The 23,202-nt window shown below is 41.3% G+C and overlaps 1 protein-coding gene across 5 annotated transcripts in view; it reads left to right on the top strand.

Annotated features, from left to right (window-relative positions):
• Positions 1–23,202, top strand: part of nup98l.L (nuclear pore complex protein Nup98-Nup96-like L homeolog) — a 63,444-nt gene that overhangs the window by 16,236 nt on the left and 24,006 nt on the right. For 2 of the 5 annotated variants that reach the window (XM_041582756.1, XM_041582754.1), the window contains exons 6-19: positions 1,037–1,173; positions 2,420–2,527; positions 2,675–2,855; positions 5,128–5,297; positions 5,392–5,529; positions 8,841–8,976; positions 13,003–13,095; positions 13,858–13,998; positions 14,119–14,255; positions 14,401–14,588; positions 19,561–19,674; positions 20,553–20,803; positions 20,943–21,056; positions 22,212–22,350. In XM_041582756.1, coding sequence (XP_041438690.1) covers positions 1,037–1,173; positions 2,420–2,527; positions 2,675–2,855; positions 5,128–5,297; positions 5,392–5,529; positions 8,841–8,976; positions 13,003–13,095; positions 13,858–13,998; positions 14,119–14,255; positions 14,401–14,588; positions 19,561–19,674; positions 20,553–20,803; positions 20,943–21,056; positions 22,212–22,350 — 2,047 coding nt within the window. The remainder of the gene's footprint in view (positions 1–1,036; positions 1,174–2,419; positions 2,528–2,674; positions 2,856–5,127; positions 5,298–5,391; positions 5,530–8,840; positions 8,977–13,002; positions 13,096–13,857; positions 13,999–14,118; positions 14,256–14,400; positions 14,589–19,560; positions 19,675–20,552; positions 20,804–20,942; positions 21,057–22,211; positions 22,351–23,202) is intronic. The other 3 variants (XM_041582755.1, XM_041582758.1, XM_041582757.1) reach the window with 3 other exon arrangements.

Genomic DNA, 23,202 nt, shown 5'->3' on the forward strand with positions numbered 1-23,202 from the left:
GTTCCCTAGAAATAACAACTTTTTCTATGTGTGACCGTTTTTCTAATATTGAAGTGTAAAGTCATGTTTCGCCTTCTGAAGCAGCTCTAGGGGGGTCGCCGACCCTATAAAACTGTTCTAAAATCTATTTATTAAGTTGATAAATTTCTTATCTTTGTCCCTTCTGAGCAGAATCTCTGAGTTTCATTACAGGCAGCTGTTAGACTTGATACAATAGTTGCTAATACTCCAGAGATGCTGCTGAGAAATGTATCAACTAAATGTTGCAAAATTGTAACAGTTTAGCGTCTGCAGCTGAATTACTGAGCTGCCAGACTCAAACACCAGAGACTGACATTCAACTTTACTTATATTTTGGAAAAACAGTAAAAAATAAATAATGGAACGTAATTGAAAAAAGTATTTATTTCTGGGGAACAATCTGAAAACAACTTAATTGAAAAAAGTGTTTGGAAGCTGAACATCCCCTTTAATCCAGAAACTGTATTCATTGTGTGTGTATCCACCTTGGGCTGTGAAGGCAAGAGCCTTTGCTTATTAAAGGGACTGTTTGCCTTTAAATGAGCATTTAGTATGACGTATAGAGGGATATTTGGGGACTTTTTACAATTGCTTTTCATTTATTTGTGGTTTTTGTTATTTAGCTTTGTATTCAGCCGCTCTCCAGTTTGCAATTTCAGCCGTCTGTTTGCCAGGGTCCAAATTCCCCTAGCAACCATGCACTGATTTGAATAAGAGACTGGAATAGGAGAGACCTGAATAGAAAGATGAGCAATAAAAAGTAACCAATAATACATGTGTAGCTTTATAGAGCATTTGTTTTTAGGTGGGATCAGTGACCCCCATTTGAAAGATGGAAAGAGTCAGAAGAAGGCAAATACTTCAATAACTATTAAAAATGAAATAAGACCATATGAAAGGCTGCTTAGAATTGGCCATTCTATAACATACTTTTTAAACCGAAAGGTGAACAACCGCTTTAAGTAAGGAACAATGTTTTTTTTCCTTGGGGTAACACTATTTTTCCCTTATGCAGATTTTGGAACAAGCACCAGCACTGGAGGCCTCTTTGGCAACACAAATACCGCGAATCCATTCAGTGGGACGTCTGCATCTCTGTTTGGCGCATCGACCTTCTCTTCTGCTCCAACAGGAACCACAATTAAGTTTAATGTAGGTTTTTGTATGTTATGTACAACTGTTGCTACGTAGAAGAACACCATTCCCTCTACAGATAGAAGCTGGTTTTAGTCCATGGGAATTCATATAAAATATTTATGATATTGCTAATGGGACGGGGCACTGATTACGACTATTCTTATTCTGAGTTTTGATGGGAAACCGCAAGGGTAGTAACATGTTCTCTTACTAATCATCATCTATTTCATGTTATCGTTGGTGTCTGTTTTTTCTTCTCCCCAACATAGTTTAGTTACTACTCCTTATATTTTTATAGCTTTATTGGCAGTCTGGTTTTTAGGGTGCATTAATTACATGCCATTGCTTCAGTGGGTTACTATTTCATGCTGGGAAAACTAAAACTGGAACATTAAACATAGACCGCTTGTAAATTATATTTAAATGCAATTACACTTGTGCTAAGTGTAGAGTATCTTCCTAATGTGACTTTATTTTACATGTAGTTGAGCTTGTTCACTGGCTAAATTATGTAGTACAAAGCATTCTGTGGACCCCTTGAATGCACTGGAGGTTATATAAAAAAAGAAATATCTTTTAGGGCCTCACTTGGGGTCTTCGGTTGAATAGCCCCACCATAAAGCGTGCAGAATATCCCATACATCTCAGTGTGACTTGTCTTTACATTTCCATGATCAGTCATGATTTTTATGATGTAGTTTTTATTTCTAAATGACACGGTTTACACTACAAATAATTAACTCTACAATATAAAATGTCATTCCTGAACCAGCAAGTGTATTTTTTACATGTTTTTACAACACTTTAGGATGGAACTGCTTTCTGGCAGGCTGTTGTTTCTCCTACTCAATGTAACTGAATGTGTCTCAGTGGGACCTGGATTTTACTATTGAGTGCTGTTCTTAGATCTACCAGGCAGCTGTTATCTTGTGTTAGGGAGCTGCTATCTGGTTACCTTCCCATTGTTCTGTTGTGAGGCTTCTGGGGGGGGCTGATATCAGTCCAACTTGCAGTAAAGAGAGACTGAAGTTTATCAGAGCACAAGTCACATCACTGGAAGCAGTTGGGGAAACTGACAATATGTCTAGTCCCATGTCAGATCTCAAAATTGAATATAAAAAAATCTGTTTGCTCTTTTGAGAAATGGATTTCAGTGCAGAATTCTGCTGGAGCAGCACTATTAACTGATGTGTTTTGGGGAAATTCCCCCCCCCCCCCATGACAGAATCTTTTTAAATGTATCTCCTCATTGTGCTTGCAGCCCCAGTCTGGCACAGACACCATGGCTAAAGGAGGAGTGACCACTAACATCAGCACCAAGCACCAGTGTATTACTGCCATGAAGGAGTATGAGAGCAAGTCGCTGGAGGTAACTTCTGTTGTGGATTATTCACACTTCACTTCTCCATAACCCTTTCTGACCAGTTAACTGCTACTATGATGGCTTACGTTATCAATTTTTTAGAGATAATTGGGCACGTCTTCTGCTTGTCCTCATATAGATTTTCTCTTTCAGGAACTTCGCCTTGAAGATTACCAGGCAAATAGGAAGGGCCCACAGAATCCTGTTGGTGCACCTGCAGGAACCGGCTTATTTGGCACCTCGGCAGCAACTTCCAGCGCTCCAACAGGGATCTTTGGCTCTACTGCAGCAAACAGCTTCTCCTTCGCTGGGAATAAAACTACATTTGGTGCTGGTAGGTATTTTGCTTGTTGCTGTGGTGCCTAATTTATAGGGATGCACCGAATCCTCTATTTTGGATTTGGCCAAACCCCGAATCCTTTGCGATAGATTCGTCAGAATACCGAACCCTAATTTGCATATGCAAATTAAGGATGCGAATGGAATTTTTTTTCTTCCTTGTGTCGTGACAGTCACGTAATTTCCCTCCCCGTCCCTAATTTGCATATGCAAATTAGGGTTCCGTATTCGGCCAAATATTTGCAAAGGATTCAGGCGTTCACACCAAAAGGCAAATGTGATAACCGTGAAGCAGGCATTACTGGGGGAAAATGAATTGTGCCATTACCTTAAGGCCCCCTTACACGGGCCAATAAAACTGCAGACCGTCGGCAATTTATTGGCCCGCGTGTGGGGCCATCAGACGGGAGTCCCTAATCGATATCTGGCCAAAAGTCGGGCAGATGCAGATAGGGCATGGTAAAAAATCCTGTCTGATCGCGGCCGCATCTTTTCGTTGATCCAGTCCCGCAATCCGACTGCCCGTATGGCCTCCATTCTGATGCGATCGTTGCGCCCTGGGACCCATGATCGGATCAGCCTGATTTCGCCCACCTCAGTGACTAGCATTTCTCCCTGTGTATGGCCACCTTTACATTTGTGCTATTGCTGCGGTGGGATGCTTAGACGAGAGTTACTAAATTACTGCTGATGTAGATAAAAATCATTAAAACAAACAGAACATAAAAAAAAACGTGATTGGGAGACTAGCGACAGCAGCCCGTAAAAAAGATACTACAAAAATGGTTAACTCCTAAACCTCCATCTATACTGGACTTAAAAATTACACCATATATTTCATATGGATTGGTTGGAAGCAATTACCAGAAAAGAACTAAACAACAACAATTCTTGATAACGTACATACCATCACTCCACAACACACCAAATACCTCAAGATCTATACCTTTAGACAAACATGGTATGATGAAGAATCCTTAAAGGGGAAGTAAAGTCTAAAATAGAATAAGGCTAGAAATGCTGTATTTTGTATACTAAACATGAACTTACTGCACCACAAGCCTAATCAAACAAATGATTTATGCTTTCAAAGTTGGCCACTGGGGGTCACCGTATTGTAACTTTGTTGTATGTCTTTGCAAGACCAAGACTGTGCACATGCTCAGTGTGGTCTGGGCTGCTTAGGGATCATCATAAATTATCAAAACTTAATAATTAATAATAAATTAATAATCAGAATATATAGACTGCACTGGGTCATGTGTTGTCATGTAATCTAATGTGGATTTTATAGTTTTTGTATTTAATACAAACTTTCTCCAACTCTGCAGAAGTAGTGGCTGCAGCAAAATAATCCTCCAAATAGAATCCCAGTTTATCTGTTGAAATCTGGCTCCATGATCTTTGTCCCTGCAGCTGGAGTTGGAAACAGTAAAGGGGATGTAAAGGCAAAAATAAAATCCAATACAGATCTGTACACAGTCGCCAACTGCTCTACAGGGAAACAAACAAAGCTGCTTGAGTTCTGCATGGCTGGGAAGTAAAGCGGGGGCTTCCCCTGCTGTTCATAAGTATGATTGTTTCCCTGCAGAGCAGTTAGGGACCGTCTGACAATTCCTATCCACAGCAGTAAATGTAGGGAGAATTTTCACTGCATACAGTCAGGTTACTTAGATAAACGGTACCCATTTTTTAATTAAAGTATATTGGAGATAGGTTTATTTTTCATTAAAGAAAGTAAAAATGGGATTTTATTTTTTTGCCTTTGCATGCCCTTTAAGAGAACATCCACTTATCATGGAGTCATTACCTTGATGCCTGGCAACAGGAACAAGTAAGGTTGATTTTGCACCCGCCATGAGTCATCAAATCAATACAGTTGGCTAGACACTCACATAATCCTTCATGGGGTCCTAAATTCAATTTTGAGCTGAAAGTTTAAAATGTTACTATATACTGTTGAGCAAGTGTTACTTATCCTTTATTTTCTGTATGAAACTACATCATGGAAACAAACTTTATTATGCGATAAATATGAATAAAAACATGTTAACAAAAAACCTTAAAACACTGCTGTAGCTTCCCACCCCCGGCTAGAGATGTGATCAAGTAATGCCGCCTGACATCAGCAGATACCACAGACTTTATAAACCGTAAATTGATTTGCAAAATGAGGCTGATATATGCTGTATGCTACCTTTACTAGTTTGTCGGAGAAGCATTTAGTCATTGCATCACAGAAATATTGCTTTGTGATTTGTTCTCAGCAGGCACAGGCGCATTTGCAGCAAATACAGGGGGTCTCTTTGGCCAGCCTACTAATCCACCAGCTGCCAGCTTGTTTAACAAGCCCTTTGGGAATGCAGCGACCACACAAAGTACCGGCTTTTCATTTGGGAACACAAGTACACTGGGGCAAGCACAAACTAGCACTATGGTAAGTATCAGAGTACCTTTTTATTAGTACTCCTATTTCTGTCTCTTTAATCCTATGCCCCTGTCACTGACTGTACTTTTTCCTTCCCTTGAAGGGGCTCTTTGGAGCAAACCAAGCCACACAGGCTGGGGGTCTCTTTGGGGCAACAACCAATACAAATGCTGCCGGTGCATTTGGAGCTGGAAGTAGCCTGTTCGGGCAACCTAATCCTGCACCTTTTGGCGGCGGCTCGGTATGTACCAAGAATCTGAATGAACTGTTTGTGTGTCTGCCCAAAGCCATCCAGCCCAATTTTTCTTCATTGAAAAATGTTCAGACTGTCTAACCAAAGTGAGCAATCGCGGTGAACGCTAAAAAAAAACAAAGGTTAAACACACAAGTATGGAAATCTTAGTTTTGGTTCTTGGTTTTTCTTAATTGTTTTTGATATGGAGATGTTGCAAAGCTCTTTTTATATAGATTTGTGTCATGGTTTTTCCTAATTCTGGGAGATGCTGGTATGGGATCCCTAATCCGTAAACACCGTATCCAGAAAGCTCCAAATTACAATATGGTCATCTCCCATGGACTCCATTTTATACAATAAACCAATTTTTAAAAAAAAAATATTTAATTTATCTCTAATAAAACAGTGGCTTGTACTTGATCCCAGCTTAGATATAATTAATCCTTATTGGAAGCAAAATCAGCCTATTGAGTTTATTTAATGTTTATATGATTTTCTAGTAGACTTAAGGTATGAAGATCCAAATTACAGAAAGATCCTTTATCCGGAAACCCCCAGGTCCCGAGCATTCTGTATAACAGGTGCCATACCTGTATATATAATATTATATATATTGCATTAACTCCTTTTCGGTTTTAGGGAGCACAGGCGAAGTTTTGGGGAGCTCTTCTCCCCCCCCACTTTTGTTTGTTTTTTTTATAATAAAAGAATAGATTAAATACACTTTCAGCACAAGCCTCTGTTGGAAGTTGGTCAGATTTTAGCCATAGCTTAGTATTAACTCGTTTCCACAAAGGTGAAACCGTACATAAATAAAAAGGGAATGGGATGATTTGTAAATCATTTAAACCAGATATTTAATTGAAAACCGTACACACAACATATCAAATGTTGAAACCATTTTATTGTTTTAGAAAAATTTGAAACGGGCAATGCGATTCCAAAAAGTTGGGTATTTCTCTGTTTCACCAGCTCCTCTTTTCCCAACCATCTATATTCATTTGAGAAGTGAGGAGCCCCGGTTGCTGGAGTTCTGGCCAATTCTTGTCTGATATGGGATTTCAGTTGCTCAAAAGTTTGGGGTTTCTCTTGTCTTTATAGTTTACTTGCAAAATGTTTTCAGGGGGTGACCGTTTGGGGCTCCTGGCAGTTTAGCACCCAGACTCTCTTACTAGAGAGCCATGCTGGTCTAATTTCACCTGTCTTGCTGAAATAAGCACGGCCTTCCCTGTCTGCTCCCCATTCCATGTGCACTAATGCACCCCCATACCATCACTGATGTCTGCTCCCCATTCCATGTGCACTAATGCACCCCCATACCATCACAGCTGCTGCTGTCTTTTGAGATGTTTGCTGATAAGCTGGATACTCCTTCCCTTTAGCCCAGAAGATGCAGCGTCTGTGATTTACAAAGAGATCATTTTGATTGGATGTCGCACAGGACAATTCTCCACGTGACATCAGTCCATATTAAATGAGATTGTGCCCTGAGTAGGGGACAGTGTTGTATATGGGTTCATCTTTGGGGCTAACTAGCATGTGTGGGGGTAACGGAGAACTGCGTTCCCAGGCAATGGTTTTTGGGAGTATTCCTGAGCCCCATGCACTACAGGATTGGTTCTGTATTTAATGCAGCTCCACCTGAGGGAACAGGTACAGAGATTTCTTCTGGATTCCCTGAATCTTTTATCTACTGTAAATGATGATCCCCAAATTTTTTTCACTTTTATATTGAGGATTTTATTTTTGCATTGTTGCAATATTTGCCCCATCTTTACTTCTGGGATCTGCCCTTTTTAAGGTGGTACAATATTTTGATCTGCTATATTTGTACTAGTTGCAGTTAAATACAAGGTTTAAATGATTTGCAAATCATTCCATTAGTTTTGTTTTCATTTTATACAACTTCAACTTCCCAATTTTTTTTTTTTGTTTTAAGGCAGGATTTTAATTGAACCCTTGCCATAGACTCCTTTCTTTGAGATCAGATCGGATAACTTTTTTTGTAGGGAACGTCTCGGAGCAATATCAGAGCCCTCATAATCTGCATGATAAAGTCTGCCACATGCTTTGGCACAAAGTGAATAAAGGGTGTTGCAGTTAAGCTACACTTGTTTCATTTCCCCTATTTGCACCCAGCTTAGCGGTGAAACAAATTAAAGAAGTAACTTTATCGGGGCATAAAGCCACAACTAACAACCAGCTAGATCTTCTGATAAAAGCAAATAGGAACAACTCCTCACAGCATCTGGAGTATACACCATTATTAAACCCAGAATAGACTACAACTTACACACAGAGGGAATATTGAGATGGTTAAGTATCATACCAAATATCACGCCAACACAGATCACAGCAGCATATGCAAAACGTTCAAAAAATCAGTGTACTTCCAGGACGTGGCTCTTAGACTCATCCACAGAGCATATGTCGCCCAAAATAGCTCACAAGATAGGCAAAACTCCTAGACTCCTAACTGTGTAAAGTGCTACCACCCAGTGGCCACACTAGAACATGCCCTGTGGTTGTGCACAAAACGAAATACCCTTTGGAATCTAGTCAAATTGCAAATCTGTGCTATATCAACACAACACGGACAAATGCACAAATTCTACTGGGATTGTAGCCTGCAGCCACTAACACTATCAAAGGTAACCTCAGACTAGCTGATAAAATGGTATTGAACGCAGTTAAGAACATCCTGGAATTCTGGACTAACTAACAACCCTCTTCAACACAAATGTGGGAACGCAAATTGCTATAAACAATATAACTCCAATGGGTCCTAGCATTACAAGACAAGGAATCCAAAGGCTCCTGTTTCTTTGATATTTGGAGCAAATATTTAGACACACTCGAGGGACAAAACTAGCGCCCTTTCCGATATACTAAATGGTGGGCAGAAGCCTCCCTCAGGGGAGAACTCGCATGAAAATCCATAAATTAGATGAGCAAAAACTCGCCTCCGCCTCTTCCAATGCGCAGGCCCTGAGAAGATGAACGACAAGGAAAAGACATCCATTCACCCTCCCATCCTCACTTTCACCCCTTCTCTTTTCTTTACTCTAATTTGATTTAAGTTACTCATATGCTAAATGCATGTTTCCGTGCAACTCGGACTCACAAAATGTTGCGTTGAACCGTGGCTAATGTCTCATATCGAATGTAAGCATCTATAATGAATGTGGTTACAAAGCAACAAAACATAGTGTTCTGCACGGCTGTTTGATACTTACCTTTGTAATAGCATCTATTTATTTTATTGAAAATGTATTATATATTAAAAATGTAACAGTGTCTTTTTCTTTCCCTTCCAGACCCTGTTTGGTAACAAACCTGCTGGTTTCGGGACGACCACGACCACTGCCCCTGCATTTGGCACTACCACTGGCGGGCTCTTTGGTAACAAAGCAACCCTGACTTTAGGAACCAATACAAACACTTCCAATTTTGGTACATATGAGAAAACAAACCTGATGTAATCTCTTACGTTACACTGGGTATACCACCTGTCCCAAGCTGCCGACACTAACCTGAAATAGATACGAGACAGCTCTAGGTCTGCACACACGAACTGCTTAAAGGGATTGTTCACCTTCTAAACACTTTTCTTCAGTTGAGTTTAATATTGTTCACCATAAACAAATACTTTTTTCAGATGCTTTCCATTTTGTATTTTTTACCATTTTCCCAAAATTTGTTTAATGTTCCTGTACAAGTATGGGATCCATTATCTGGAAACCCATTATCCAGAAAGCTCCAAATTACGGAAAGGCCGCCTGCCGTAGACTCCCATTTTATCCAAATAATTAACATTTTTAAAAATGATTTCCTTTTTCTGTGTAATAATAAAACAGTCGCTTGTACTTGATCCCAACTAAGATATAATTAATCCTTATTGGAAGCAAAACCAGCCTATTGGGTTTATTTCATGTTTATGATTTTCTAGTAGACTTAAAGGAACTGTTCAGTGTAAAAATAAAAACTGGGTAAATAGATAAAAAGTGTTTTTAATATAGTTAGTTAGCCAAAAATGCAATATATAAAGGCTGGAGTGATTTGAGGTATAACATGTCAGTCTGAACACTACTTCCTGCTTTTCAGCTCTCTTGGTTTACACTGACTGGTTACCAGGCAGTAACCAATCAGAGACTTGAGGGAGGGCCACATGGGTCATATCTGTTGCTTTTGAATCTGAGCTGAATGCGGAGGATCAATTACAAACTCACTGAACAGAAATGTACCATGTGGCCCACCTTCAAGTCGCTGACTAACTCTGAGTTAGAGAGCTGAAAAGCAGGAAGTTGGATTCTGGCTGTTTTATTAAACATCTGTTCACTCCAGCCTTTATACATTACATTTTTGGCTAACTATAGTAGAAACATTGTTTATTTTGCACAGCCTATTTACCCAGTTTTTATTTTCACACTGAACTGTTCCTCTAAGGCATGACAATGCAAATTATGGAAGATCCGTTATCCGGAAAGCCCCAGGCCCTGAGTATTCTGCATATGGGTCCCATACCTGTATCTGGTGTCTGTTAGCCAGCTCAGTGATCCAAGAGCTTCTGAAGTGTTTTAAGTTGCTGCAGTTAGTCGATACATTTCTCAGCTCATCTCTGGAACATTAACTACTATTGTATCAAGTCTAAGTTGCATTTAATGAAACTCAAGAATTCTGCTCAGTAAGGACAAAGATAACAAGTGTATCAACTAAATGTATGAATGTAGAACAGTTAGAGTCTGCGACCCCCCCCCCCCCCCATACGTGCTTTAGAACAGGGGTCCCCAATCTATACTTTTTTTTGTACCGGGGGGAGGCAGTCGGGAGGGGTTGGCTTCCAATTCTGAAGCGTTGGCATACAATTTTGGTGTTAATTGTCCCCTAGGCTCAGTGGCCCGGCGGTTGGGGACCCCTGCTTTAGAAGGTGAAAAATGACATTTAACAGTTCAATATTAGAAAAACAGCCACAAATAGAAAGTAATTGGGGGGAAAAGTCTTTATCTGGTCTGGAAACCAACTGAATTATTTGAAGTTGAACAAGCCCTTTAACTAAAAGCAGAATCTCTGTTTTACACGTCCCATTTAGATCTCGTTGTAGCAAGAACTGGATCAGTGTGTATACTAGGGTAGTGTCTCGCATAACATAATGCATGCTGAATTCGTTCCTCCCCATGCGCAGAGTTTCCATGGTCCTGTGCAATGGAGCCGCTTCAGTGTGTAGTGCATATTGCTTCTTACCTGAAACTTGCCACTCTCACGGGTGTTGGTGCCTGGCAGTGATCACGGCTATCATTACTAACTGATTGTGGTATACACAGTGTATCTCAGCACTTTCACCTCTCACACTCTAAAAGGGTCTCCTGCTCTCCAGCCTTTTCTCTTCTAAATAAACTTGCCAATAAAATTAGGGTTACATCTTCATTTCTCATTTAATTATAACTGAACTGTAAATGTATTTGCCTGCCTTTCTTTCCCTTCTAACGCTCTACATTTTTAATTCAGATTTTTAAAGGGGAACTAAAACGAAATTGAAAATTTAATATAAGCTTTATCATACTGAAACATTCTAAATATAATCTATCAAATATTCTGCATTGTTTCAGAAAGAATCAAGTTTATCTTCACTATTCCTCTCTCAGCATCTGTTTCTCTTCATTCTCTCTTCATGCAGCAGTTGGGTGTCAGATATTCATTGACCGTTAAATCCAATATATCTTATGGGGGGGGGGGTTTCCTTTCCTATCAGATGAATTACAGCTCACTCAAATAACTGATTCCAGTACAGACAAAATCTATCAAAATAACTGCCTCTTGCACAAATTCTGCATGTAGAGAGACGTGATGTCTGGTGAGTTTAAAGGAGAAGGAAACCCCCTGGGTGCAAAAATCCCTCCCCCCTGGCCTACCTGTCCTGTTGGGCAAATACCCCTAACTTGTGGACTGGACCTGCGCAGAGGGGTGAGGAACAAGTTAGGGGCATTTGCCCGGTGGGACAGGTAGGCCAGGGAGGGGGGGCAACACAGGGGAGTGGGGAGGGTTTTTGCGCCCAGGGAATTTCCTTCTCCTTTAATAGAGTGAGCTCTAATACATCTTCTAGGCAAAAGGAGCCCCCCTATAAGATGTATTGGATCTAACTGTCAGTGATTATCTAACACCCGACTGCTGCATGAAGACAGAATGAAGAGAAACAGATGCTGAGAGAGGGATAGTGAAGATAAATTTGATTATTTCAGAATCCGTACAGAATATTTGTACGCTGAATTTTCATTTTTGCAATAGTTTCCCTTAAATGTTTGCACGACCGGTGTTTTCACTACTAAATCTTGCATTGGACACAGTTTGTAACGTCACCCTCCACAGTTTACCGTTTTGCTAAGTGAGAAAGGGGGTCAGTAGTAACCTGGGTGGATGTACAGGAATTGGGGAAATAATGGGAATGCTTATTGCCTCTGAGCACTCCCAATGCTATATATTATTTGGTAGAAGGGAATAGGTAATGGAATCTTCTTGCTAAGGTTTGGATCTCTGTATCCCACAGATGTTCTGCTAAAATTGAGGCTTCTACTGTTAATTACCACAATTATGTCCTATTTAGACCCATGATTTAGACAAGACTGGGTGTGTTGAGCTGACAGTCACTAATAATGACACAGCTATAAGTTCTTCATATGCAGTTCATGTAATGCCTGGCTGGTGTATAGTGAATGTTCCGCACCCTAAAAGATTATTTACCATTTATTCCCTGTTTGTTATAACTAAGGTAAAGCACTGCGTATCTTGTCGGCGCTATATGAATAAATGATGATAAAAGAGCCCTGGAGGACATTTTTTCTGTGGTTTATTTTATCAGCACTCCCCATAGGCCATTCAGCTGTCCCATTGCTTTAACTGTTTATTTTATGCTTGCACTTACACTGGAGAAAGCCATTTCGTCTCTAGCAGAGCGTCATGTTTTGGGACATATGGATTTTAAATAGCTGAAATTCTGCTTTCATAAACTTCATGCAAAAGGAAATTGGCGGATGCTGATATAAAAAATCAGCCAGCAGCATAGGGATTATATTATATAAAAAATATTTATATTATGTGCTGGTTATTATCCAGAGGCACTGTGAATGAGAGGCCCAAATAGAACGACGAGTAATGAAAAAAAAATAAAGTAGCAATAATAATGCTTTACAATTAGCTTTTCTATAACATATTAAAAATTAACTGAAATCTGAAGCACCCCTTTAAAAGATAGGTATTTTTCCATGCTCTCAATTCCAGGAACTACACCCAGGGCCCAGAGTATGCAGCCTAATTATTTCTGGCTTTAGCTTTCTGCTGCGCCACAATGTGACTAAACTGTGACACTCCATAGATTTGTGATCTGCTGAAATTGCTCACCTTTCCTTCTGCTATTTGCAACATTCACAAATTCTATTTTAAATGTACATAATTAAAGGAACTGACCCATTCGTATTTGTGTTGAAGGGTTTGGCGCGAACGCCGCAGGAACCAGCCTGTTTGGCAATAAGCCAGCAACGGGGACCATCGGGCCCAGCCTTGGGACAAGTTTTGGGACAGGTAGGGGAAATGTTTATTTGCTTATTATGTGTACCATAAGATGTTAAAGACATTAAAGAGCTGATAACCAGCCAGGAAACTGAGCCAGGTTACAGGTGCAATGTCTGAGACACCTTCATCCTTAAAGGGGAACTATTGTGAAAATGTAATATTCGCTTCAGCATACTGAAATAAGAAACTTCCTAATACAATCAATTAAATATTCTGCAGTGTTTCTGAAATAATAAAGTTTATCTTCACTATTCCTCTCTCAGCATCTGTTTCTCTTCATTCTGTCTTCATGCAGCATTTGGGTGTCAGATATTCATTGACAGTTAGATCCAATATATCTTATATATATATATATATATATATATATATATATATATATATATATATATATATATATATATATATATATATATATATATATATATATATATATATATATATATATATATATATATATATATATATATATATATATATATATATATATATATATATATATATATATATATATATCTCTTATAATATATATATATATATATATATATATATATATATATATATATATATATATATCTCTTATAATATATCTTACACACACCTCTCTATCCTAAAATAATGACAAGATGGCTATTTCGGACATTTTCACTGCTTATAAATGTTTTTTATGCCACATCTTTTGTTGTTAATAGTTAAGTGAGTATAGGCAAAATGCAAGTTGTTGTTGTGCCAGGAGACAAATGATTGATTTACGGATTTCTTCACTTTTTGTAGCTCTAAACCCTGGCCAGACTTCCTTGTTTGGGGGCAACCAGCCTAAGCTGACTGGTACCCTTGGGACAGGCGCATTTGGTGGTACCGGGTTTAACAGCACCTCAACAGGCCTAGGATTCGGAGCACCACAGCCTGCAATGGGTGAGTCTTTAAACTGTCATTTTACTTGAGTGGAGGAGAAAATTAACCTTTCCAGCACCAGGGCTTGTTTTGTAGTTTGCTGCTTCGTTTGACCATGTCTTTAACTCTTGTGTCTCACAGCAACTCTGACTGATCCCAATGCTTCAGCTGCACAGCAGATGTTCCTACAGCAGCAATACAATGCACTTAGATATTCCCCGTTCCCTGACTCCCCTCTTTTCAGGAACCCAATCTCTGATCCAAAGAAGAAAGAGGAGGTAAGGGGAAATATGCAGTGTTTTATTTAATGTATATATGGGATGTAACATGAAAACTTAAATTCTTCTCTTGCTTCAGAAACTCTTTTATAGAAATATAGGAGCTGTGTTTTGCATTAACCTTGCTCTCTGTACTCTTCTATAGCTCTTGAAACCCACCAACCCTGCTGCCCAGAAAGCTGTACTGACTCCCACACACTACAAACTAACTCCTCGCCCAGCAGCCAGAGTACGTCCCAAAGCTTTGCAGAACAGCGGAGCAGCCAAAAGTCAACTCTTTGATGCCTTGGATGATGATGAGCCCGTCCTGTCTAGCGGTGTGTTCATGCCCAAGTAAGTGATGCAATAGGTTTTCATCTTTTTCTTGTCACTACTTTTCTTTTATCTTATGCCATTGTCCAATATACATATCCCTTTTATAGCTGACCATGCATGTGCCAGTATTTCTTGCTGTTTCGTCCAATCCTGTGTTTGGCCTCTTTTTGTCCAAAGACTGTTATACCTTTGTGTGAGGGAGCACAAAGCCCTATTCCAGGTTTGCTGGGGTTTTCATTCATGGACAGAGTGAGGCTTTCACAGATCAGATAATCTGGTTTGGGCAGACTGATATCTGTTGGCTTTGTGGCTCACATACGCAACGGTCACCCTCAAACCTAGTGTGTAAGGGCTGTATAAACTTCTTATACATCTGGCCGATGTTAGAGGAGAGCTTAAAGGAATTGTTCAGAGTAAAAATAGAAACTGGGTGGGGGGGGATGGGGTGGCCAGCCATGTAACCATAAAGACATGCCTCTTTAGTACTTCCTGCCTCCGTCCAGGCACAAAGAGGCTTCTGCTGCAATCTGCATACACCCTAGCAGCCAGGACAAGTCATTCGCTATCTCAGGAACCAAAAATTGGCTCTCTGACACAAACAGGGTTGGTACACAACTCTGGGCCTAGTCCCTTAACGGAAACCAGGGACTCGCGTAGGAGCACGACCATGGGATGGCCGGAAGTGCAGCCCAGAACATACTCTGCCACAGCAAAACCCCTAGCACCACTGCAGGTCCCCCGCAAGAACCATGAAGGGGTGAGCCCCCGAAGGCCTAACTCCCCAGCTGCTTCATCATCTGACCCCCCCTGCAGCTACATGTCTCAAAACAAGCAGACGGGATGGGTGCTGGAGGCATAAGATGTTGGAGACACGGGGAACTGCTGACTAACTGCCCAAAAGAATAATAGGACAGCAGATGGCACTATTCCCTGCACCTGACGCGTCCATACTGCCTCAAATATCGCCATATCAAAGGGGATAATCAACTCCCAACATAAAAGGCTTCTCAAGCAGAAATACATACACATCACAGCCAAACTGTATTGAGGAGCATGTCAGTAATGGGACCCAGTTGAGAGCTCCAGATACCACAGCTGACCATGCTCCTCCAAGATCTAATCTAGCAACAAACAGAGTAAACCAGAAGCGGCGGCACAACTGCTGCAGTACACAATCACTGACTGCAGCACACAATTACTGACTGCAGCACATCGCTCTCCACCAAATTAGAAGAAGTCAAAATTGACCTCTCACTACTTCGGGCTGACCTCCAGAATATGCGTGAGAGAGTGCTTGAGACAGAAAACTATCTGGAGTCTATAAGACACCTGTACTCCAATTTCCTCAGCTATAGCACGCGTGGAAACCAAACTCAAAGCCTGCACAGACAAGCTGGACGCCTGAGAACCGTCCTGAACAGAGGCTGTGGCTCAAGATCATGAATATGGAGTTGTTATAACAGACTACCTTTCCTTACTACTAAAATATCAGACACTGGTGCCACACTACCAAGGGAACACTTAACGGCAGGAGTCTACCCAAAGACTGCATTCCAATGGCACATTTGGACTTACCGCAGCCAAACCACTAAAGCTATGTTCCTCGCTAGTAAGGAACGAGAACGCACAATCTTTGGCCACATTAGAACCCTGTTTGTTCTGTTGCCAGGGGAACCTTGCACATTGCAAACACTGGTTGGGTGTTATTACAAGTTGTACCCTATTGTGCTGCACCAAGGCAAGGGTCTTCTCTATACTATTATACTTGGCAACTTTAGTCCGATCCTGCTGTCGCTTTGAAATCTAGGATCTACTTAACATGTTGATGCTAATATAGGTACCATGGAGACTTTACCCGTTTCACTTACCTCGAACGTTACCTGCCCTTGTGTAACCACACCCAGTTGCAAAGCTTTGGGAATAATACCGGCCAAGTTACTGGGTCAGGGAGGGATGGGATGTAATTGTTGCGATTGTTTTTGGTTATTACGGTTCCTGACTGTGTATTTTAAAAGCAACACTATGTTGTGTATTTTAAACCAACTTACCAGTGTAACAGAATTCACAAATGCAAATCATGGGGGGACCACTTAACTTTCTTTCCTGGAACATCAGAAGGCTGAACTCTAAATTCAAGAGAATGTTTGACTACATTAAAAAAAATATGCCCCGGCATCCTTCTACAAGAAACAATTCCACACAGAAGTTAGAGCGCTCACCTGTTACTCCATAGACCTTTTCAGGTGTCTGGTGCTAAACGGCATATAAGGCCCCCTGCTAAGAGCCAGCACAGTTACAGCAAAGTCCAAAGTTGCTGTGGTATTGCAAAAAGTGGCTCATTGCAGACTTCAAAACATGGCAACGTTTTGGGCCACACAGATGAGATAAAGGGCCCTGTGTGGCCCAAAACGTTGCCATGTTTTGAAGTCTGCAATGAGCCAATAAGTCACTTTTTGCATTACCAAAACTGATGTGTGCTACAGCAACTTTGGACTTTCTTCTACAAGAAACGCACCTACTGGGTCAAAGGTTAATGGCACTTAAGAAGCCATGCATCACACACACACATCACGCCATCTTCTCCACCCATGCCAGGGCTACCTCCATCCTGGTCCGTAAAGGTGTGCAATTTAAATTACAAATCCTCACAACCAACCACTATGGTAGATATGTATTTATGGGGTGTTCACTATCCAACCAATTGTTGCCCATAGCTAATGTGTATATGCCCCCACCAGCCCCGCTGCTCCTTATGGGGGACTTTTAACGCATTATCGAATTCTTCACTAGACACTCACCCCAGGTCCTCAATCCACATCTACACTCTCCCTCTGGATCCAGGCCATGTACCTCACTGACCAGGCACTGGGGGAACCCAGATACAAGGGTATTTTCCTGTTTCTCGGCTACCTATAACGCTCTGTCTCGTATTGACCTTGCCCTGACCTCAACAGATCTCCTACCCTGGGTGATCTTGGTGGAGTATCTACCTAGAGCGCAGTCTGACCAGTCTCCCCTTTTGGTACAGCTCAACCACATCCCAGAATCCACAGAACACCTCTGGCGCCTTAGCCCGATCTGGCTATCACAACCTAGCATTAGAAAAGCAAATTAAGCTGCCCTCACAGATTTCTGGAACCTCAATCCTGGATCCGCAAACCTGGGGACTGTGTAGGAAGCAAGCAAAGTTACAATGTGGGGTGCACTCACCTCTGAATCAAAGGGGCTAGAAAAGAAGCTACCCAGGAACTATGTGGAAAGCAGGGTAAATGTGTTGAGGTTGAAAAATTGCCTCCCCCTTAGGTAACAGTCACACACCCCTCCCACATAACGGATGCCTTCATTATATATTATCAAAATCTATACGCAACTACTCGGCAGAACAATTAATGAACTACCTGGATGCCATACACTTCCCTTCAATCCAACAAAACACCTGGCCCATGTGGCCTCCCGCCAGATTGGTATAAAACCTCCAGTGAAATTCTCTACCCTTGGCTACATAAAACCCTAGTACATGCCACTGAGAAGGACCGCCTCCCTCCTTCAGCGAGGCATTGATAGTAGTCATCCCAAAAGAAGGAAAGGACCCCCATAGTTGTGGATCTTACCAACAGATCTCCCTTAATACTGATGCAAAGGTTCTGGTCACCAGACTAAAACAAGCCTTAGAGGAGATTGTAGAACCAGACCCTAGTTCCAGTTGAGACAGGCCACCAATACTCCATTTCAAGGGAGCAACATGAACCTTACAATCCATAAGATTGAATCAACTCTTAGAGCCACCTCCACCAGGAAGTTCGTCACCACGCTATACTCGCTCCTCCTGGCTACTATTAAACCTCCATTCAATGCAGCGGGTATGGCCTGTAGTAGGGACATCCCAGAGCTAGAAGATGACTGGGAAGGGGCAACTGACAGGGCATACGACTACTTGGTCTCAACCAGAGAGAATTAATTTAAAATTCTACATCGGGGGTCCCCAACCGCCGGACTGCGGACAGTCTTGAACTGAGCCGTCGAGTCTAGGGGATAATTAACGCGGTGCACCAAATTGGACGCGACCCCCCTCCCCTGGTCCTTGCAAAAAAAATTGGCTCTACATTGGTTCCCGGCCCAAAAAAGGTTGGGGACTGCTGTCCTACATAGACTCCACCTAACCCCAATCTGACTGTTCCATATGAACAAACACGACTTGCCACAGTACCCTAAGTGTAGAGCCGCAGAGGCACCTTATCTCCACCTTATGTGGTCATATGTCTCCAAATCCAAGCCTTCTGCTCCCAAGTTCTCATCTACATCCAGGAAAAAAACAGCCTAAACTATTAAACCCTGAAGTGTGCCTCCTTGGTGTGGTGGAAGAGGTTAAACCAAGGGCAGCCATGTGAATACTATTCTGTACCCTAATGAAAATCTTCCTAGTCATTCCATACCCTACTGTTCTATGCCAGGAAATGTATCCTCCTGAACTGGATGTTCCCCCAACCCCCCACATTCAATGGCTGGTTGAACCTGCTAAAAGCAACACTCCCCCCTGATGCAACTTACCTATACCGCAAGAGGCTGTCCCCAGAAATACGACCTGGTATGGCGAGAATGGTTGGACACCACAGAGGAATCTTAACCTCATGGATGTCAAACTAGCAGCAATACAACCACATACACCCACTGCTCCGACTGCCTATGGGTAACCGGTATAGAATTATAAATAATCCTATCACATGGGGGGTGATTGCTAGAATTAAGATAATAGCTGCACAGTTGAATAATATACTGAGATACTGGAGCTCATAATGGATATGCTATACTGAAACTTTTATACAGCTTATGGAGTCATGAATGTTTTGTTTGTTTGTAATAAAATGCAATATAAAACCCTCCATGTGTGTTGCTAAAGGCAGATTGCTTAGGAATCGGTACAGCCATTACCTTTAGGCCACAGACTTGTTTTTATAACCTATTTCAGTTATTTACTTTTGTGTGTTTGTAGGAAAAGCATCAAGAAGCTGGACTTGAAGTATCTGAAGAACAGCAGCAGTCTATTTGCCCAAGAAAGCAAAGATGTGAATGAGGTGGTGCCGCCAACTCCTGAGACTCAAGACAGGTTAGAAATACTGCTGAGTGTAAACAAATTTAACAAACCCCCGTCTTTATATACATCACCTTCTTTCTTCTGGCGTAAAATGTTCACGCTAGTATTTCACTCTGTATTCAATCCTTTTCACTTGCACTGCACTGTAATGGAGCGTTTGAGAATGTAGCAATAATAGGCCCCAGAGCTTTCCACAACAAGAGCAATGTTCCATGCCTGGGGCCTCTCCTAGCTGTTTCATTGTACAGGTATTGGACCTTTTATCCAGAATTCTCCAGATTTTACTAGAAAATCGTTTAAATCCAATAGGCTGGTTTTGCTTCCAATAAGGATTAATTATATCTTAGTTGGGATCAAGTACAAGGTACATGTATGGGACCTTTTATCCAGAATTATATCGTAGTTGGGATCAAGTACAAGCTACTGTTTTATTACTACAGGAAAAGGGAAATCAGATTATTTGGATAAAATGGAGTCTATGGGAGATGGCCTTTCCATAATTCGAAGCTTTCTGGATAACAGGTTTCATGTCAGTGGGTGACACTGCACTTGAGCAAATACAGTGCACAGTCCTAGAAACTTCTATATGAAAATTTCTCTTCTGCCCATGATATGGGGTTGAAACTGGGCAATGGGGGGGTCTGGTTGATGCATCCAGCTAAAACAGCTTGGGGAGAACACTGCACTGAAGCTGTTATACACATTATACACATGTACCGGCCACTGACTTACATGCTGCACAAACATATATCCTCACATGCACTGGCTTCAATAAAGGAGCAATGAAAAGGCAAAAAATTTACCCTTTCACTCTAAACACAATTGATCTGAAGCAACAGAGCATCACTTTCTAGATACATGATGCTTACAGCACTTTACACTCCTTACAGATCTGTTGAAAACCACCATGCGGATGAAGAAAATGATGAAGAGATAGCCGCTACGTACCCATCCCCCTTCTCCAGGCCCCTTCCACAAAGCCAGGAGAAAAAGCAGGTTAACAACATGGATGACACCATTGTAGCACTGAATATGCGCAAGTCTGGGCGAATCGGACTGGACCACAGCGGCGAGGATGCCTCCTTTAATGAGGATTCTCTTAGAGATACAGACATTCTTGATGCTTCTCCCCACCCTGCAGGTATGAGCTGCCATACCGATATGCTGTTTATTTTAACCCTTTTTAGCAGCCAAGTACATTGACTTCAGCCCAATATAGGGTTTGCAATGTGGTCCTGAGCTTGAGCTGCGTTACTTTAACTTCTACTTTCCTTGTGTAGGAATTACCCTAACGAGGGACAGCTACTACACCATCCCATCCATGGAGGAATTGGCCAGAAGTGTGGATGAGAATGGGGAATGTATAGTCAATGGCTTCACTATTGGACGTGAAGGTCTGTATATATAATGGCTTCTCTCTCTCACACTCTTACTCACTCTCACACTCTCTCTCTTCATCTCGCTCTTGTCTAAGGTATTGAGAGGACATATGTGCTAGGCCTTATATTGACTTTAAATTGGATCAGAAATTAATTCTGCTGCCTTGCAATTATATAACATGTTGGTGCATTGGCTGCTAGTTGGGTGTAGGTTATAGTAGTAGAGACCAGTCTTTCTAGGGGTTAAAGGAATACCATTTTCTACTTGGGGGTGCCATAAGTTAGGCACCCCCAAATGACTACTTTTGCTTGCCAAAGACCCCGGGCCATTGTTCCTATCAGCACAAAACTGCACCAGGGGTGGATCTAGTGAGCACCACTGAGAGATCCTCTTCCTGCTTTTTTGATTTTTCAATTTTCCACTGCAGGCTCAAGAGCAGCAGAGTGAAATAGCATCTTTTTTGTTAAAGTTCGGCTTTCACTCTTCTGTGCATGAGCAGCAGCAAGAAGACCAAATATTTAGGCCAGTGGAAGTGGTTGGGCAATCATTGGGTGGGATGATACTCGGAGAGGCAGTGATAGGTAGGAGCATTGTGCTTCACTTCTCCACTGTGTGTCTCTTCTTGTAAAACGAAGGCTAACATTTTAGGTAATAGTAAAACCTACCCTGGGTGTCTGCTTGCTGGTTGAGCAGTACTGTAGTGTTTGAGTTTCTTGGGAGAACTATAGGGCAAAGCTAGAGTAGTCCTAGATTTCCCCCTCTTGTTCATAAAGTGTCTTACCTTGTGCATAATGTAGCCTTAGCCCATAGGTCTCCTGTGTCCCCAGGTAACGCCAGAGAAAATACAATTTTGCTTTATAAAACAATATAATTCTAAACTGCTTTCTAATTTACATGCTGGCAGGATAACGACAGCTCAAGTGATGCTGCTTTACAAATTTGTTAATCTCAGAACATGAGACATCATGGAAACCATCTTGGCTGGATTAACACTGGCTTTAAGCAACCTTATTTGAGTCAGAACCAGCAGTGAGTGCAAAGAATACCAAGGGACTGACACCTGCTGCTTTTAATGGCGGTTACACTTGGAAATTTTCAGGGATTTAAAATGTATTTGTAATATGTATGTCAGAATGTTGTATTTACAAACCGTCTCATTTTTATTGCAGGGTTTGGATCAATCTACTTTGAAGGAATCATTAACTTGACCAATTTAGATCTTGATTCAATTGTACACATCCGCAGGAAGGAGGTTATTGTGTATGTTGATGACCAGAACAAGCCCCCTCTTGGTGAAGGTTTGAACAGGTAACCTTTAAACTGGTGTCTACGTGGTGTTTAGACAATTTATAATATGTCTTCAGGAGCACTGCAACTTGGAATTTCAGTTTCTAGTGGTAAGATTGGGGGCAGTATTAGGCCGGAATGATTTGTTGTTTGGTTGAATCAAAAAATGATGCTGGGGATCCTTTCACTTTAGCCAAAAAGTCCAACTTGAAAGCCCAAAAGGGACACAATGTAGCTTCCCAGCAGCAATAGAAAAGTGGAACCCCTGGCTGAATCCCACTGTAACCTGCAGGTGGCAGGTCTACTCCATATTCCATATACTTTCCTGTAGGCATTGAGGGGTTAACAATGCTGTCTAAATGTTTGATGCTCTGATTTAACAGTAATTGGGAAGATTCCCTTCTCTGCACTGCTCTTGGATACAGCGTGTACAATAATTCGATTGTTAAAAAATTCGTTGCTAGAGTTTAATTATCTGTGTAACCAGGCTGCAGTTTTGGATAAGAGCTGTAGACTGATTGCTTATGTTGGATCCATGTATGAACTATTAAAAGTTAGTCTATAGATGAACTTCCAAGGCCTAACTGCCTAACCAGAAGCTGGGTTTAGTCCACAAGCATGGAAGGGATGGTGGCAGAATTAAAATAATTAAATAAATAAAAAATAGACTTTGCATCCAGGGACTAGCCCCCTCTGAGGCAAATTGGAGAGGCTTCTAATTTTTTTTTTTTTTTTGCCTACGTCTGGATCAACTGGCAGTTAGGCAGGTTACATATAGATTTAAGGTTGAACTTGATGGAATGTGTCTATTTTTCAATCTAACTTACTGTGTTACTTTGTATTGCAAGCCGCAATATGTGCACTAGAAGCATG

Source organism: Xenopus laevis, chromosome 2L (genome assembly GCF_017654675.1).
Source record: "Xenopus laevis strain J_2021 chromosome 2L, Xenopus_laevis_v10.1, whole genome shotgun sequence".
NCBI classification, from domain to species: Eukaryota; Metazoa; Chordata; class Amphibia; order Anura; family Pipidae; genus Xenopus; species Xenopus laevis.